This window comes from Manis pentadactyla, chromosome 12 (genome assembly GCF_030020395.1).
Source record: "Manis pentadactyla isolate mManPen7 chromosome 12, mManPen7.hap1, whole genome shotgun sequence".
Taxonomy (NCBI): Eukaryota; Metazoa; Chordata; class Mammalia; order Pholidota; family Manidae; genus Manis; species Manis pentadactyla.
In genome coordinates, this window is record NC_080030.1 from 89,616,620 (window position 1) to 89,635,783 (window position 19,164).

Here is a 19,164-nt window from a genome sequence, read left to right on the forward strand (position 1 = left end):
GCGGCTTGGCCCACTGGTGAGTGTGTCGCTGTGGTGTCTGCTGCCTTCCGCTCGCGCGCGCGTGTGTGTGTGTGTGTGTGTGGTAGCTCTTGAACGTGTGGTGTGTGAGAGCACTGTGCGGCCTGGGACAGTGTTTGTGTCTCTGGGTGCCTGTGCACTAGGAGAGCTTGAGGAAGGCAGCTGGTTTTCTATAACTGCCTAGCAGAGAAGTCAGGTGGGGAGACTGGGGCGGGCTGCTGGGGAGATTGGCCTCAGCAGGGAGGCCCCTGGAGCATGCATAGTCATAGGTGAGAGCATCCTTCCCCACCCCCTTCCACCTGGCAGGTTGCCTGCAAATCAGGGCTTCCCCTGTGACCCACTGCCCCTGCCTCTGAAAAAGCCATCTGCTAGTGGACTGTCCCTTCTTAGTGGGGAAGCCCAGTGGGTGAGGTTCACCCTCTTAGTGACATTTTTGTTTTCCCTATAAGGTCTCCACAGGGAACAACTTTGTCTGTCTGAAGTCAGCTCATGAAAGTTCTACTTGATCCATTTGTGCAAACATCTGCTGTTCCCTACCTTCAGGGTCACACGAGGCAGGTAGGTAAGTCCTTTTAGCATCCTTAGCAAGCCACCATTCACAGTGTCCTTCCTCATCCGATAGCATTACAGAGAGCACAGCTGTTCTCTGAGAAACCTCCCTCCTGCTTTCTGTGGTGGCTGCATCAACTTGCAGCCATTGTCCCACCAGCATTCCGTTGTCTCCGCATCCTTGCCAACACCTGTAATTTTTTTGTCTCTTGGATTTTGGACAGTCTGACTAATGCGACGTGACATCTCATAGGATTTAATCTTGCATTTCCCTGATGATGAGTGATATTGAGCATCTTTTTATGTCTGTTGGCCATCTGTATGCCTCCTTGGCAAAAATGTCTTTGAAGTAGGTGAGGGGTGAGAAAATGAGAATATTTGATAATCTTGATCTAGGCGATGGTGATGTGTGTACATACATCAGACTTCATCAAGCTTTGCGATTTGTGCATTTTATTGTATGTATTTTGGTGTAAAGTTTTTTTAAGAACAAAAATTATGGTCCTTTGACAAGGGTCAGTGTTGGAGAGAGAGACACACAGCGTGTATTCTGGCACTCTGTGGAGGTGAACTTGGGCTGCTCTAATATACATGCATCCGTGGGTGTAGGTGTGGGTAGTTTCTGTCGTGCAGCCATCTAGGCAGGCTTTTTAGTGAAGTGGTCATTCCAGCTTGCTGATGCAACCCAATCTGGTACATGCTATTAGAAAACTAATAAATAATGAAGTACAGTATAGGAGTTAATATTTTGTTCCATGGTGCTATCAAAACAGAGGGTAGCTTTTGGACAGAGGAGGTGAGGAGGCCTGAAGCACACATAATCTCCTGGCCCCCCTCTCCTTGGCGTTACTTACAGACCCTGATGAGCACCAGGAAGCCCAGCCAGAGGGTCAGTTTCCTGGGGTAAATGTCAGGTAGCATCGAGTTCATTCTCCCTCTAGGCTTGTGGCTCCCAAGGCCTTAGCCTGAGTTGAAAGGGGCATGCTATGGAAGTATGAAGGACTTAGACCTATAATTTAACATTGACAAAGTTATGTAAATTTTACTAATACTTCAGTAATTGAGAAAGAGGTTATGATATTGGCTTGAAAGCATTTTTTGGTGGTTTGATTCCTTGTTTGTTTAAGTTGACAAAGGCAGGCTCCTCAGATGTATGGTAAGGTGGGGAGCAGCTGTGTAATCATTCAAGATTGGTATTAGTTAGTTCTACTATGTGCACTTCTCATTTAGAAGCTAAAGCTTCTCAGATTATAAAAACTATCAGCAGTTAGTGAAATAAAGGATCCTCTGGGCGACACAGTATTTCATGTTGTGTAAGCATCTGGGTTATCAGAATAATGTGGTATTCCTGAAAGTCTGAGAAAATGTTGAGGGGGGATAAATTATATTAACACCTACAAATATAATTGTAAAGTGAATCTTTGTTCATGTAGGGTTGAAGGTATATCCTGAAAATAGAGGAAATCAATGTACAAATCCCCCCATAATAGCAAAAACCGCACCTATGGAGAGCACATAATAAAATGGGCTGTACTACATAGTAAGTATCATAAAGAATAATGTCTAATGGTGAATTAAGTAGTACAATACCAGTTAAGCCCCCTACTGTAAGCAAGAAAATAAAGCTCAGGGCCCATAATATGGCCGGGGATCATTTTACATTTCCACCATGCAGAGTTGCTAATCAACTGTATACTTTCACACCTGTTGGAATTGCAATAATTATAGTGGCGGATGTAAAACAGGCTTGTGTATCAACGTCTATGCCTACTGTAAATGTATATGCTCATATAATGAAGCCTAGAAAGCCAATTGACATTATTGCCCAGACTATGCCCATATACCCAAAAGGTTATTTTTCCCAGAATAGTAGGTTACAATATGAGAGATGATTCCAAAGCCAGGAAGGATTAAAATATATACTTTGTGGTGACCAAAAATCAGAATAAGTGTTGATATAAAATTGGATCCCCTCCCCCAGCAGGATCAAAAAATGTGTTTAGGTTGATATCTGTTAAAGCATACTAATGCTGGCAGCTAGAACACGGTAGAGACAGTAGTAGGAGTACGGCTGTAACTAGAACTGATCACACAAGTAGTGGAGTTTGATATTGGCTTATAGTGGGAGGTTTTGTGTTAATAATAGTTGTGATGCAGTTACTAAAGCCCCTAGAATTGACACTTGCTAAGTGAAGAGAAAAAAAGGTTAAATCCACTGAGGCCCTTACATGTGCTAAATTACCTGCTAAGGGGGGCATGTATGGTTCACCGGGTTCCAGTTCCTGTTTCGACTGTAGAGGATGCTAGGAGAAGAAGAAAGGAGGGAGGGAGGAGTCAAAACTTATGTTATTATTTATATGGGGAAATGCTATGTCTGGGGCACTAATTATTAAAGGCACTAGTCAGTTTCCAAAGCCCCCTATTATAATAGGTATCACCATAAAGAAAATTATTAGAAAGGCGTGCACGGTTATGCTTACATTATAGATGTGGTCACTACCTAAGGGGTCCCAGGCTGGCCTAGTTCAGCACTGTAAGGAGGCTTAGAGCGGGTCCCACTATTCCAGGTCAAGTGCCAAAAAGAAGGTATAATGTGCCGATGTCTTTGTGATTAGTTGAAAATAATCAATGATTGATGAACATGGGTAAGGTGGCTGAATAAGTATTAGACTGTAAATCGAAAGATAGAGGTAAAGTCCTCTTCTTGCCAAGTCCTGAGGTGTTTTACATACTGAATTGAAAATTGAGAGAAGCAGCTTCAATTCTGCCGGGACTTCTCTCGCCACCTTTTTTTTTTTTTTTTTTATGGCGGGAGAAGTAGATTGAAGCCAGCTGATTAGGGTTTTTAGCTGTTAACTAAAGTTTCATGGGTTTGTATCCCATCAATCTAGTGAGGATTTAGCTTAATCAAAGTGTTTGATTTGCATTCAAGTGATGTAGGATAGAGTCTTACAGTCCTTAGGATTAGAAATTAAGTGTTTTATACTTGCTTAGAGCTTTGAAGGGTCTTGGTCTGTGTAATCTAAATTTCCAGTTTAGAATTGATACGGTCGGAATTAGTGGAAGTATTTATTGTGGATAGAATAATTAGGGGTGGGGCTAATTTTATGTGTTTCATAGTTTCAAATTGTCACTTTTATGTTGTTGGTTATTGGGAATATTGTTAGTGTTGTGGAGTAAGTCAGCGCATATAAAAATAGAAGTTTAGTAGAGCTATCGCTGCTATTGACAATATTATGTTGTTGTTTCTGCTAAGTTCTTGAATGATCATGCACTTAGGTAAAAATCTGGATAATGGTGGAAGGCCTCCAAGTGATAGTTAGGATTGTGAGCATAATGGTTGTAGTTAGCAGTGTCTTATTTGATAGGTGAGACAAAGATAAGGTTGTTGTCAATGAATTGTATATTAGCATTATGAATATTGATAGGGTCATTATAATATACATTAGGAGATTTAGAATAGTAATAGTTGGGTTATATGCTGTTATTATTATTATTATTATTATTATTTATTTATTTTTTTTAGATAATTATTTTTTATTGAAGGGTAGTTGACGCACAGTATTACATTACATTAGTTTCAGGTGTACAACATAGTGATAAAACATTTATATACATAATTCTAGGTTCCAGCTATCACCCTACCAAGCTGTTACAATATCTTGACTATATTCCTTATGCTATACATTACATCCTGGTTACTTATTTATTTTACCATTGGAAGTCTGTCCTTCTTTTTTTTTTTTTTTTTTTTTGTGAGGGCATCTCTCATATTTATTGATCAAATGGTTGTTAACAACAATAAAATTCTGTATAGGGGAGTCAATGCTCAATGCACAATCATTAATCCACCCCAAGCCTAATTTTCGTCAGTCTCTAATGTTGTTATTATTATTATTCAACCCGTGTGGGCAATTGAGGAGTAAGCTGTAATTTTTTTGTAATTGTGTTTGGTTTAGACCCACTCAGCCTCCAATTAAAATTGAGAGTGCTGCCATAGGTATTATCAAGTTTATGTTAACTGTGGGTGAAATTTAACACAGAACTGAGATGGGTGTGATTTTTTGTCGGGTTAATAGTAGTATGCCCTATGACAGCAGGGTTCCTTGTGCTACTTCTGGAACTCAGAAGTGGAATGGGGCTATTCCCAGTTTTATGGCTATGGCTGTGGTAATGATGATAGATGCCATGGTATCATACATTTTTGTGATAGCCCATTGTCCATAGAATATGAGATTGGTAGTGATGGCTAGCATTAGTAATATAGATGCGGGCGGTAGCTTGTACTAGGAAATGTTTTGTTGTTGCCTCTATAGATTGCGGATTGAATTTTTTCCTTAAAATAGGAATTATAGCAAGTATTTTTATTTGGAGTCCTGGTGGAGACCTGGAGAGATCAAGATGGACTGCCGTGCTGTAGAAGGTGCGGCAGTGGCAGACACTGTCCAGGGACGGACGGACGGGAAAGGGGAATTGGAGAGAATTCAGGAGCCCAAGGCCCTGGGTTAGGAGTGGAAGCCTGGCCTCACCTGCTTTTCCAGGAACATGGCTGTGGGTGTGGACTCAGCCCATGTGGGTCCCTCTCCTATACAGCAGCAGCTGAATGCTGGTGTTGCTGGGCAGGTCTCTCCCTGGGTACTAGGTGAAACCTCACCCCGAATCAGGGACAGTTCTTGACTCTGATAGGGAAAGAATTCTCGACCAGGTCAAATGTGTGCCAGTAAGAAAGGAATTCATTAAAGCAAGAGTAGAAAGCGAATGTCAGGAGCTGTGCAGGCAGTAGAGAGCAAGGAAGAGCAGAGGGAGAAAAGAAAGTTCACTGAATTGCTGCTTGGCACAGGGCATATTCCTTGGCAACTCCTGGTATCCGGTGTCCACTTGATCTGCACGGCGTGAGAATTATATCCCTACAGTCCCAGAATTTGGGGAGCCATGGAACACTGGATGGAGTGAGATTATCTCCTAAGAACTACTGCTTCTCCATTGGCCTTAAATAAAACAGGGAGAGAGAAAAGGATTATAAAACTAGAAAGCTGAATAAAGTAGCAAAGTGACAGAGACATTTACCGCTGGACGTGGAGGTCAGAGGGTTTTTGTCTTAGGGTAAATAGTTCAGAGACAAGTCCAGTTGGCTTGTGCAACAAGAAGGTTCATTTACTGTCAGACAGTGTACACACCCAAACGGGAGTGCAGGTGACCTGAGAGAGGAGGCGCAGTTAAGGGCCTTTTGGGTAGCTCTGGGTGTAAGGCATGCTGCATACAGCTGATTCCTAATTCCTTTGAAGTTTTGTCTTAAGAGTAGAATTATTCAGGGGACTGTGTTGATCCAGATCTCAGCATTTTTTATCACCCTAGGTTCATTTGCCCTTCTCAGGTCTCTCTCCCATCGTGGTTACAATGTTCCTTAATTGATAGAGGGGCTGGAAGAAGCAGAACAGCATGTAGATGAAGTTAAAGTATAAAGTGGGCTTTTCTTAGGCTGAGTGTATTTTACAGTGGCATGAACCTCATCCCATTTCCCTGCTCTGTGTCACTGCAAATGCAGAGAGTGGATGGAGAACGTGTCTCAAAAACTTCTGTACTTTCTTTGACAGTCAAAACTTCCCAGTAACATCCAGTTAGTTCTCATCTTGGTCACCAGAGGCAGCTGCGAACGGGTGACGTGGGTGCTGTCACTCAGAAGTGGGACCTACTGCATAGACATTCTTTGTGCTCCATTGTAGTCAGAGCAGCATAAAGTCTGCTCATACTCAGGAAATTAAAATTCTAGGTTTGGGAAATTCCCGCCCTAACTACACCGTATCGTGCTGCCTTGCAAGTGCTCAGACAGCCAGGAAGAATCTCCAGCGGAAGTGGAGCTTGCGCTGCCACATTCGACATGGTGACGGGGAGTCGCTGGGCCACCTCCTCTTCCCTGTCGGGTTTTTCCAACCTGAGCCCTGAGAGGAGCGGAGCCCCTAGCATTGCACAGCTGAGCACATACGGCAGCTATCCAGCTGCTCTGACTCCAGGGTTTTGGTCTTCATAGGCCCCAGTGTGTAAGGCTGGGTGGTGAGGTGACAGCTGAGGCTGGGGGAGTGGAGAGCGGCTGACAGGAAAACAGACTCCTGAAGCCATTTCTCCCATCTCTCTGCCCATGTCCCTGGGGAGGAGGGCCTCGGCCTTGGCATATGCCGGAAGCCTTGGCTTCATTCTCCTGAAAGGGATCGTCTTTGGTGCAGATCAATGACACAGGAAGGAAGGAAATAATAGTGGAAGTGGGGAGCTCTGTGCCTCCTCTCAGGGAGAGAGAGGTCCCTGCAGGCATTATGGGTATGTGTGGACACCTGTTACGATGTAATGATTGATAAGAAGAAAATATTTGGTAATTCAGATGACCAAAATTCATTTCCTAGGTATTTTTGCTCCTCATCCACAGTTCCTGAAAATCCTTCTGAGCCATAACTGTCCAATGGGTGTCTTGTTAGGTTAATGCAGAGGCTTTGGGGCACTAGCCCAGGGTAGAGGCTGGTTGCCAGGAACACCAGGCTTGTGGTTAGAGGGTGGGAACTTTCAGCCCCCAGGGAAGAATAGGAAAGGGATGAGGGCTGGAGGTTGAATCAGCAATGGCCAGCGATTTAGTCAGTCATGACTCTGCAGTGAAGTCCTCACAAAACCCCATGAGAAAAGCACATCTCTCTCTCTCAACTTCAGCTTCTCTATCAGAGCTTCCTTGCTTGGGAAACCAGGTCGCCTTCACAGGCCACCATGCCAGAACCCAAGAACCTGGAGGATAGAAGTTGCTCTATTTGGGACCTTGCCGTATGTGTGTGTTCATCTGGCTGTTGTGTGCCTTATGATATGTACTCTTTGTTGAACTGGTAAACGTGTTCCCTGAGCTTCTGAGGCACTCTAGCAACTTGGTCAGACCTAAGGGGGAGGTCGTTGGAACCTCCAATAATAGCCTGTAGGTGGGAAGCACAGGCTAATTGTGTGGGCCTGGTAACCGGTCTCTGGATTTGGGGTGGAGGGCAGTTTGGGGATAGAAACCTTACCCTGGGGAATCTGGTGCTGCCTCCAGGCAGATGTTGTCAGAGTTGAGAGTTCTCAGAAACCCTGCTGGTGTTCGAGAATTGTCTGGTGTTGTATGCATTGGAAACAGGCCCGGTATCCTGAAGGGAGTTCCACTGCTGTGTATGAAAAAGAACGCTGGGTCATGTGATACCGCTATGGATATTTTTAGGAACCTCCACACTGTTTTCCACAGTAGCTGAACCAATTTATATGGTCACAAAAAAGCACGAGGGCTCCATTTTCTCCACATCCTCATCAACGTTTGTTATTTCTTGTTTTTTGGTACAAGCCGTTCTGACTGGTGTGAGGTGATAGTTTGTTGTTAAGTTTTTTTTTTGTTATCCGTAATCTACAGTTACATGAAGAACATTATGTTTTGTCGACTCCCCCCTTCACCAAGTCCCCCCCCACAAACCCCGTGACAGTCACTGTCCATCAGTGTAGTAGGATGCTGTAGAATCACTACTTGTCTGCTCTGTGTCGCACAGTCCTCCCTGTGCGCGCCCCCCCCCCCAACCCCGCCCCACATTATACATGCTAATAATCGTAAGGCCCCCTTTCTTTTTCCCCACCGTTATCCCTCCCTTCCCACCCATCCTCCCCAGTCCCTTTCCCTTTGTGAGCTGTTAGTCCATTCTTGGGTTCTGTGATTCTGCTGCTGTTTTGTTCCTTCAGTTTCTCTTTGTTCTTATACTCCACATATGAGTGAAATCACTTGGTACTTGTCTTTCTCCGCCTGGCTTATTTCACTGAGCATAGTCATAATACCCTCTAGCTCCATCCGTGTTGTTGCCAACGGTAGGATTTGTTTTCTTCTTATGGCTGAGTGATACTCCATTGTGTATAGTATGTACCACGTCTTCTTTACCCATTCATCTGCTGCTGATGGACACTTAGGTTGCTTCCATTTCTCGGCCCTTGTAAATAGCGCTGCGATAAGCATAGGGGTGCATCTGTCTTTTTCAAACTGGGCTGCTGCACTCTTAGGGTAAATTCCTAGAAGTGGAATTCCCGGGTCAAGTGGTATTTCTATTTTGAGCTTCCTGAGGAACCTCCATACTGCTTTCCACAATGGTTGAGCTGAGATGTCCATTCCCACCAGCAGTGTCGGAGGGTTCCCCTTTCTCCACATCCTCGCCACCGTCTGTTGTTGTGTGTCTTCCCCATGGTGGCCATCCTGACTGGTGTGAGGTGATACCTCATGGTGGTTTTAATTTGCATTTCTCTGAGGATTGGCGGTGTGGAGGATCTTTTCATGTGCCTGTTGGCCACCTCGATTTCTTCTTTGGAGAAGTGTCTGTTCAGATCCTCTGCCTATTTTTTAATGGGATTATTTGCTTTTCTTGTTTGTTGAGGTGCGTGAGCTCCTCTTTATGTATTTTGGATGTCAACCCTTTATCGGATCTGTCATTGATGAATATATTCTCGCATATACTTTAGGGTACCTTTTTGTTCTATTGAGGGTGTCCTTTGCTGTACAGAAGCTCTTCAGCTTGATGTAGTCCCACCAGTTCATTTCTGCTCTTGTTTCCCTTGCCCGGGGAGGTTATGTTCTTGAAGAAGTCGCTCATGTTTATGTCCAGGAGATTTGTGCCTATATGTTCTTTCCTGAGAGTTTTATGGTTTCATGACTCACATTCAGGTCTTGGATCCATTTCGAATTTACTCTTCTGTATGGGGTTAGACAGTGATCCAGTTTCATTCTCTTACGTGTAGCTGTCCAGTTTTGCCAGCACCGTCTGTTGAAGAGAGTGTCATTTCCCCATTGTATGTCCCTGGCTCCCTCATCATATATTAATTGACCACATATGTTTGGGTTAATGTCTGGAGTCTCTTATTCTGTTCCACCCGTCTGTGGCTCTGTTCTAGTGCCAGGAGCAAACTGTCTTGATCAAGACTGTGGCTTTGTAGTAGAGCTTGATGTTGGGGAGCGAGATACCGCACCCACCCACACACACACACACACACAGACCACACACACACACACACACACCACAGACACACACACACCACACACACACACCACACACACACACACACACACACACACACACACACACACACACAGAGACATGCTTTCTTCTTCCTTCTCAGGATTGCTTTGGCTATTCGGGATCTTTGGCGTTTCCATATGAATTTTTGAACTATTTGTTCCAGTACGTGGAAGAATGCTGTTGGTGATTTGATAGGGACTGCATCCGATCTGTGGATTGCTTTGGGCAGGATGGCCATTCTGACGATATTAATTCTTCCTAGCCAAGAGCGTGGGATGAGTTTCCATTTGTTAGCGTCCTCTTTAATTTCTCTTAAGAGTGTCTTATAGTTTTCAGGGTATAGGTCTTTCGCTTCCTTGGTTAGGTTTATTCCTAGGTATTTTATTCTTTTTGATGCAGTTGTGAATGGAATTGTTTTCCTGATTTCCCTCTCCTTTGGTTCATTGTTAGTGTACAGGAAAGCCGCAGATTTCTGTGTGTTGGTTTTGTGTCCCGCAGCTCTGCTGTATTCCGGTTATCAGTTCTAGCAGTTTTGGAGTGGAGTCTTCAGGGTTTCCTTACGTACAGTATCGTGTCATCTGCAGATGGTGACCGCCTAGCTGCTTCTTTACCAGTCTGGATTCCTTGTATTTCTTTGTCTGGTCTAATTGCCGTGGCTGGGACCCCCGGGACTGTGTTGAATAACGGTGGGGCGAGTGGGCACCCCTGTCTCGTTCCCCGTCTCAGAGGAACGGCTTTCAGCCTCTCGCTGTTGAGTATGACGTTGGCTGTGGGTTTGTCATATACGGCCTTTATTAGGTTGAGGTGCTCGCCCTGTATACCCATTTGGCTGAGAGTTTTTATCGTGAATGGATGTTGCATTTTGTCGGATGCTTTTTCAGCATCTGTGGAGATGATCATGTGGTTTTTGTCTTTCTTTCTGTTTATGTGGTGGATGGTGTGGATGGATTTTCGAATGCTGTCACCATCCTTGCATCCCTGGGATGATTCCCACTTGATCAGGGTGTTTGATCCCCTTGATGTATTTTTGAATTTGGTTTGCTAATATTTTGTTCATTTCCTAGGTATTCTTGCTCCTCATCCGCAGTTCCTGAAAATCCTTCTGAGCCACGACTGTCCAATGGGTGTCTTGTTAGGTTAATGCAGAGGCTTTGGGGCCCTAGCCCAGGGTAGAGGCTGGTCGCCAGGGGCACCAGGCTTGTGGTTAGCGGGTGGGAACTTGCAGCCCCCAGCCCCCAGGGAAGGAAGAGGAAAGGGATGAGGGCTGGAGGTTGAATCAGCAATGGCCAGCGATTTAGTCAGCCATGACTCTGCAGTGAAGCCCTCACAGAACCCTATGAGAAGAGCACAGCTCTCTCTCTCATCTCCTGCTTCTCTGTCAGAGCTTCCATGCTTGGGGAACCAGGTCGCCTGCACATGCCACCATGCCAGGCCCCAAGTCCCGGGAGGATAGAAGCTCCTTTACTTGGGACCTTGCCGTGTGTGCGCGTGCGTGTGCGTGTGAAGCGCGCGCGTGCGCTGCTGTGTCCTTTATGATACTCTTTGTTAAACTGGTAAACGTGTTTTCCTGAGCTGCTGAGGCACCCTAGCGACTTGGGCAGTACCTAAGGGGGAGGTCGTTGGAACTTCCAATCCTAGCCTGTATGTAGGTGGGAAGCACAAGCTAATTGCATGGGCCTGGCAACCGGGCTCTGGAGTTGGGGGTGGAGGGCAGTCTTGAGGATAGAAACCTTACCCTGGGGAATCTTGTGCTGCGTCCAGGCAGATGTCATCAGAGTTGAGAGTTCTCAGAAACCCTGCTGGTGTTGGAGAATTGCTTGGTGGTGTATGCATTGGGAACAGGTCCGGTATCCTGAAGGGAGTTCCACTGCTGTGTATGAAAAAGAACGCTGGGTCATGTGGTACCGCTATGGATATTTTTAGGAACCTCCACACTGTTTCCCATAGTAGCTGCACCAATTTACATGGTCACCAACAGTGCACGAGGGTTCCCTTTGTCCACTTCCTCATCAACGCTTGTTATTTCTTGTTTTGCTTCTTTTGTTTTTTTTTTTTTTCTCTTCTTTTGGTACTAGCCATTCTGACTGGTGTGAGGTGATAGCTCGTTGTGATTTTTGCGTGTGTGTGACCGTTAATGTACAATTACATGAGCAACATGGTTACTGGACTCCCCCTCCCACTATCTTATCAAGTCCCCCCCACCCCTTACCCCATTACAGTCACTGTCCTTCGGCGTCGTAAGACGCTGTGGAATCCCTACCTGTCTTCTCTGTGTTATGCTGCCTTCCCCGGGCCCCGGCACCCCCGCCGCCCCACCCCCTACGTTATGTGTGCGAGCCGTAATGCCTCTTTTTCCCCACTTATCCCTCCCTCCCCACCCATCCTCCCCAGTCCCTTTCCCTTTGGTAACTGTTAGTCCACTCTTGGGTTCTGTGAGTCTGCTGCTGTTTTGTTCCTTCAGTTTCTGCTTTGTTCTTTTACTCCACAGATGAGTGAAGTCATCTGATGCTTGTCTTTCTCCATCCTGCTCATTTCACTGAGCATAATACCCTCTAGCTCCATCCGTGTTGTCGCAAACGGTAGGATTTCTTTTCTTCTTACGGCTGAATAATATTCCATCTTGCGTATGTACCACCTCTTCTTTATCCATCCGCCTACTGACGGACACTCACGTTGCTTCCATTTCTTGGCTATTGTGCGTAGTGCTGTGATAGACATAGGGGTGCGTGTGTCTTTTTCAAACTAGGCTCCTGCATTCTTAGGGTACATTGCTGGGAGTGGAATTCCTGGGTCAAATGGTATTTGTACTTTTCTGTTTTTTGAGGAACCTCCATACTGCTTTCCACAATGGTTGAACTGAGATGTACATGCCCACCAGCAGTGTCGCAGGGTTCCCCTTTCTCCACATCCTCGCCACCGTCTGTTGTTGTGTGTCTTCCCGATGGTGGCCGTCCTGACTGGTGTGAGGTGATATCTCATGGTGGTGGTTTTAATTTGCATTTCTCTGATGATCGTAGCGATGTGGAGCATCTTTCCGTGTGCCTGCTGGCCACCTGAATTTCTTCTTTGGAGAAGTGTCTGTTCAGATCCTCTGCCCATGTTTTAATTGGATTATTTGCTTTTTGTGTGTGGAGGTGCGTGGGCACTTCATACTTATTTTAGATGTCATCAACCCCTTATCGGATATGCCATCTTTGAATCTGTCCTCCCATGCTGTCGGATGTCTTTGTTCTACTGATGGTGCTTAAACAGAATCCTATACCCCCTGCCATCTCGTTCCAATTCTGAGTCAATTATTTTTTTTTTTTTTTTTTTTCCCCCCCTCAGAACACCAACCCGCCAAGAAAACTGGAACGAAGAGGAGAAGATGTGATACGGGAACATCGAGCCTAAACTGAGAGGTGAGATGGTGGAGACTGGTAGTAAGTATCTTTCCATGTGCTGCTTTCAAGGTTCACGGGGAAAAAAGGTTGCCACGGAGGTAAGGCCCGGGATGTGGACGTCACCTGGTATCGGTGGAGCCACCTAGCCACTAGCCATTAACGGGAAGGCTAGCGTGCGGCACTGTTATTTCCTGCGGAGTTACACGTGCGGCGTCCCCCCGTTGCAGTTCGGTCAGGCCCCGTGTGGGACTGCCCTGGCACTGGCCGGGGTGGATCTGAGAGCTGTGCCCGTTCCTGCTGGGCTGCCCCAGCATCCCTCTCAGAACAAGGCCTCCAAAGTGCTCCTGGGAGAGAGACAGAGAGAGAGAGAGAGACAGAGAGAGAGAATTATGCCCAAGAGACAGGGGCAACTTTTTGCTGGAGCTCCATGAGCATGTTTCTGATTTTTATGTTGAGATCCCTCTCACAAAGATGGATCGAGTCCAGTTACCAGGTTCCTTTGGCTTTGACGTTTCGTATTTGTAGGTGGCGCCCTGTACAGCGCCCAGAAGCTTTTCCCTCTGGAGCTGCTCAGCCCTTGGGGTGATGGCAGGCAGGGGTCACGGGGGCGGCGCTGGTGCCCGCGGGAGGGAAGAGGTCTTTCCCGCTTCCCGGCCGCAGTGCCTGTGTCCACCGCCAGGGCCAGTTTGCGGAGCACGCAGGGAGAAGCCTCTGTGCTTTGCACCCGTGGCTGCCGTAGGTGGGGCCGTCCTGTCGCTGGCCTGGCGCGATGGAGGGGGGCAGCCGGTTTGCGAGCCGGTGCTGGCGGGGGAGGAAGGTGCAGCAGGCCGCCGTGTTGTGTTATCAGTCACATCACGGTGGGGGGCTTTGGAGCTACGTAGGCAGCCAGGGTGGGTGGAGCGCCCGGAGCTCCTAAAAGTTCCCCCACCTGCTGGGCAGAGTGCACCCGGACAGTTTTGCGCACCTGTGCTTTCTCCCGAGCGGCAAGCTCTGTGCAACCCTTGCCCCTTTAGCAGCTCTCTCGCTGTTAGGAAGTCTCTCAGACTGCCCGCCTTTCTTTCATCCCACAGCAGCCGGATGTGGATCCCTGTGTTGGCGCGAGTGGCAGGAACCTCAAGTCTCTCCAAGTGCTCCGCCTGTCTTTGCTTTCCAACCCCACCGGTCCTCCAGAGCATCACGTGAGGTAGGTCCGTGCTCCCAGAGCAGATCTCCAGGGCTGGGTGTTCAGCAGCCCTAGGCCTCCACCCGCCTCCCCGTTTCCGTTTCTCTTCCTCCCTCCGGTGAGCTCGGGTGCGGGAAGGGCCTGCCGGGTCCCTCCGGATCACGGCTTTGGTACGTCACCCTTCACCTTGAGGTGACGGCCTGCCGCGGCAGCCTCCTCTCCTGCTTCTCTTCCAGGATCTGGTGTAGTTGTTGTATTTCCACACTGTATGAATGTACGCATGTATGTGGTTTTCGGAGGAGGTTTCTGCCTCCCCTCTCACACTGCCTGCCGTCTTTAATCCCACCAAGCCATCTTTAATTTTTTTTTTTTTTTCTTTTTCAGTTTCAGTTTCACTTGGATAGGGTACCTTTTCCCACCCCTTCAACTTGTAGTTTGTCTGTGTGCTTGGATCTCAAGTGAGCCTCCTGTAAGGGAGCACGTAGGCGGTCTTGAGTTTTCATCCATTCATTCAACCCTGTGTCTTTTGTTTGGAGCATTTAAAGTCTTTCCCTTTACTGTGATAATTGATAGCTGTGTCCTTATGGCACTTCTTCAACTTGATTTCTGTCTCCTTTTCGCTTGTAGTTCTTCTCTGTGCTTTCATCGTTGCTCTCCTGGTTATGAGCGATAGGTTTGTTGAGTATTATGCTTTCTTACCTGTCTGTCTTGTCTGTCTGTCTGTCTGTCTGTCTGTCTGTCTATCTGTCTATCTTATCTATCTGATCTCTCTACTCTCATCTATCTACTGTCATCTCTGTGTCTATCTATCCAAACTATCTAATCTACCACCTATCTGTCTGTTATCTGTCATCTATATGTATCTATATCAATGTGGCTATCTAACCTATATGTATCTATATCATCTATCTAGTCTGTCATCTTATCAATCTATCTACCTGTCATCTATCTATGTGTATCTATAGGTGTCTGTCTAATCTGTCCACCTGATCTATCATGTATCATCTATCTAATCTGTCTGTCTGCCTAGTCTGTCTAATCTCTCTATATGTATCTATATGGTCTATGTAACCTATCATTCTATCTCATCTGTCAGTCTGATCTAATCTATCCATCTATCTCATGTATCTGTCTCAATCTATCTATGTGTTTATTTATTTTGTCCATTTTTGTCAACGTACCGTCACTAGGCGCGCAGTCATTCCTCTGTCTCCTTCTCAGTCTTGATTCCTTGTGTTTGTTTCTGTGAGTTAGCTATGTCTTTGGGTCTTGAGAGGAGTGGCCGTGGGTTGGAACACCTGGGTAGGTGGCCCGAGTCCGCTGGGTGTAGATGGCCGGCTGGACTCTCTAACCAGTGCGGGCTGGGGCCCTCCGGGTGCTCTGCCCTGGGGCTGGCCCTGCCGGGGCGGCTGCGTGAGCTGCGGGGCAGATCCGAGGCCCCACACAGGGAGCACCCCGGCCGGCCTGCTGGGGCCGAGGCAGGTGCACGCCCAGTAGTAGGTCTGTGTGCCTGCGCGCCGATGTCACCTGGGTGGCCCTGCTTGGCCGCCCATCTCCAGAGAGCATGTGTAGTCGCAGGTTCAGTGAGCCGCCTTCTTGGGGACACGCGGGGCTGGTGTGGGCTAGTGGCCCGTGGGCTTGCTGAGGTGGCAGGCCAGCTAGCTCGCGGGGAAACTGCTCCCCTCTGTTGTCAAGGTGGAGGTGGAGTTTCAGTGCATTTAGGCATTTAGATGTGAGTGAGGTCTATCTGAAATGGAATAGTAGCATTTAGAGCTGTGTTTTCTGTTGGTGTGGAAAGGGTGCTGAGCATAAAGAGTTGGGTGGCGGTGGCAGGAATTCGAGGAATGTTGATGTCCTTGCATTTATTTATGTTCTGTTAAGGGAAGTGATTCTGAAGTAACTTTTTACTCATGTATGAAGGTGGTGCGTAAGGGTCACCCCACGTCAGTCATGGTGAGATGAAGTGAGGTGGTAGAATTAAAGCCTGTACCCCTTGGCCTTATACGTAGGAGACGCACCGTGGGTGCTCTTTGCTGCTCTCCTGTCCTGGCTTATTGCCTTAACTAACGTGATGGTTCAGAGTGGTCCCAGCGAGATTTCCAGCAAAATCTTTCTACAATTGCATAGAAACACTTGGGATATCTATATCCCCAGAGGCTAGTGGAAAAGTTTACTCTTTCTGGTCACTGTTTGCAAGTTGTTCGCTCTATCGCGCATTTCTTTGTTACTTTTAGACCGATAGGGGCAGTGATACACGCACGCGCGCGCGCGCGCACACACACACACACACACACACACACACACAGAATTAAACATGTTTAAGAACCAAAATGAAAAGAGTGGTTTTCTGTGTCACAGCAGGGATTCCCTAGCCTGCGGCGAGCTCAGAGCAGTGGCAGAGAAGAGGGAAGGGGCCTCGTTAGCCAACCCGGTCTCCCTCCTCTGGACTTGCCTCCCCCTGGGCTGTCATCCCTTAAACGCTCAGCACGCAGGCCTCGCGTGGAGCACGCACAGTCATAAAACGCGGCTACTTCCACATCCCGGTCACTGGGGCGTGGGGCATGTTACATTGTTCGGTGTGGCTCAAAGCGTTATCACTCGTGTATGTGAGTTCTTCCTCTGTAGCAGAGTGAAAGAGTAAAGACAGCCAGAGGCATATTAGCAAGAACAGGGTTTAGTGGGAAAATACAATACACCCACACAGATCTGGGAAAGACTTTCTTTAATGGATAGCAGGGAGGATAGGAAGCGCCAACAAAAGGACATGGGCCTTGTACGGGGCTGGGGGAGACCGGTAGACGGCCGCAAGGGTGGCGGCGTGTCCAGCGCGTCACCGTCGTCGGGGGTAGGGCTGAGCCCGGCGGTTGTGCCACGTGTGGCATCGGGCCGGTGGGGACCGGAAGATGGCCCGCAGGGGCGCAGTGGTGCGCATAGGCGCGCCGGCCGTGTCAGAGTCGGGCCCCGGGCCGGCGGCCCACGGCGGCGGCGTGGTGTCCATGGGCTGGCCGGCCGTGTCAGAGTCCGGCCCCAGGGCGGCGGCGGCCCACGGCGGCGGCGTGGTGTCCATGGGCTGGCCGGCCGTGTCAGAGTCCGGCCCCAGGGCGGCGGCGGCCCACGGCGGCGGCGTGGTGTCCATGGGCTCGCCGGCCGTGTCAGAGTCCGGCCCCAGGGCGGCGGCGGCCCACGGCGGCGGCGTGGTGTCCATGGGCTCGCCGGCCGAGTCAGAGTCCCGCCCCAGGGCGGCGGCGGCCCACGGCGGCGGCGTGGTGTCCATGGGCTCGCCGGCCGTGTCAGAGTCCGGCCCCAGGGCGGCGGCGGCCCACGGCGGCGGCGTGGTGTCCATGGGCTCGCCGGCCGTGTCAGAGTCCGGCCCCAGGGCGGCGGCGGCCCACGGCGGCGGCGTGGTGTCCATGGGCTCGCCGGCCGTGTCAGAGTCCGGCCCCAGGGCGGCGGCGGCCCACGGCGGCGGCGTGGTGTCCATGGGCTCGCCGGCCGTGTCAGAGTCCGGCCCCAGGGCGGCGGTGGCCCACGGGGGCGGCATGGTGTTCAGAGGCTCGCCCTCCGCGTCAGAGTCCGGCCCCAGCGGTGTGGTGTCCATAGGTCCTTCGTTTGAGACAGGCATGAGAATAGGGTACGAAGCTAGGGAGAGCTTCCAACTCCTCCTCAGACCTCCTCAGCGCGCACGGAGCTGCCCAGCTAGGGCAGCCTCTGATAGGTCAGCCAGGGGACGCATCACAGAGCAGCCGCCCGGGCAACCGTGATGTCACCCAGGGGGGAGGGGAGCCCCCACTGCCGTGAGCACACCAGCCCCACCCAGAGGAGACCCTGGCCCAGTGTCACAGGGCGTGGGCCCCACGCCAGCCCCAGTAGTGTCCCCAGCCCTCCCGCCCCCCCCCCCGGGACTGCCGGCCGAGGGCCGTGCAGGTGTCAGGGCCAGCCAGACCACCACGCAGACCATTCAGGGCCGCAGTGCTCACGTCTGTCAGAGCTACGCCCGCCCGGGTGTCGCCTCTGCACGCGCTTGGGACCCGGGGCGCGGCGGCCAATGCTGTGCCCCCGCGGTCCCTGAGGCCGGGGCTGCCGGGGCGCCGCCCGCCCTCGCCCTGGGCCTTCCCATCTTCTCTGGGAGGCCTGGAGCCAGACATGCTTCCTCCGCCATGGCCAGCCAGGCGGGTGACAGATTCCGAGGAGGGGACCGTCCGCGTGACTTCCCTTTCTAGCTAGCGGGCAGGTTCTTTCTTCGCTTCCCGGAAAGCGTAGGTCAGGGACCACCAGGTTTCAGCATAGCAACATTCCACGTTCTCACTGAGCCTGGCGGCCCAGATTTTTCTCTTTGGTCTCGTTTTGGGGCCTGTGTCTGGTATACGAGTAACACAACACAGTAAACTGGGAAACACTTTTTATTTTCTTACTGTCATTTTCTTATGTTTATTCATTTTGTTATCCTTAATCTACAGTTACATGAAGAACATTATGTTTCCTCGACTCCCCCCTTCACCAAGTCCCCCCCCACAAACCCCGTGACAGTCACTGTCCATCAGTGTAGTAGGATGCTGTAGAATCACTACTTGTCTGCTCTGTGTCGCACAGTCCTCCCTGTGCGCGCCCCCCTCCAACCCCGCCCCACATTATACATGCTAATAATCGTATGGCCCCCTTTCTTTTTCCCCACCGTTATCCCTCCCTTCCCACCCATCCTCCCCAGTCCCTTTCCCTTTGTGAGCTGTTAGTCCATTCTTGGGTTCTGTGATTCTGCTGCTGTTTTGTTCCTTCAGTTTCTCTTTGTTCTTATACTCCACATATGAGTGAAATCACTTGGTACTTGTCTTTCTCCGCCTGGCTTATTTCACTGAGCATAGTCATAATACCCTCTAGCTCCATCCGTGTTGTTGCCAACGGTAGGATTTGTTTTCTTCTTATGGCTGAGTGATACTCCATTGTGTATAGTATGTACCACGTCTTCTTTACCCATTCATCTGCTGCTGATGGACACTTAGGTTGCTTC

The 19,164-nt window shown here is 49.1% G+C and overlaps 1 protein-coding gene and 1 pseudogene across 1 annotated transcript in view; one reads left to right on the forward strand and one right to left on the reverse strand.

Moving 5' to 3' along the window:
* The window catches only part of LOC130679811 (uncharacterized), a 42,123-nt gene extending 29,164 nt beyond the window's left edge, over positions 1–12,959 (forward strand). The window contains exons 6-8 of the mRNA XM_057489240.1: positions 468–576; positions 12,103–12,193; positions 12,942–12,959. Of these exons, the coding sequence (XP_057345223.1) occupies position 468 (1 nt within the window). The 3' untranslated portion in view covers positions 469–576; positions 12,103–12,193; positions 12,942–12,959. The remainder of the gene's footprint in view (positions 1–467; positions 577–12,102; positions 12,194–12,941) is intronic.
* Positions 1,187–3,090, reverse strand: LOC130679862 (cytochrome c oxidase subunit 1-like; annotated as a pseudogene).
* Positions 12,960–19,164: the final 6,205 nt, after the last annotated feature.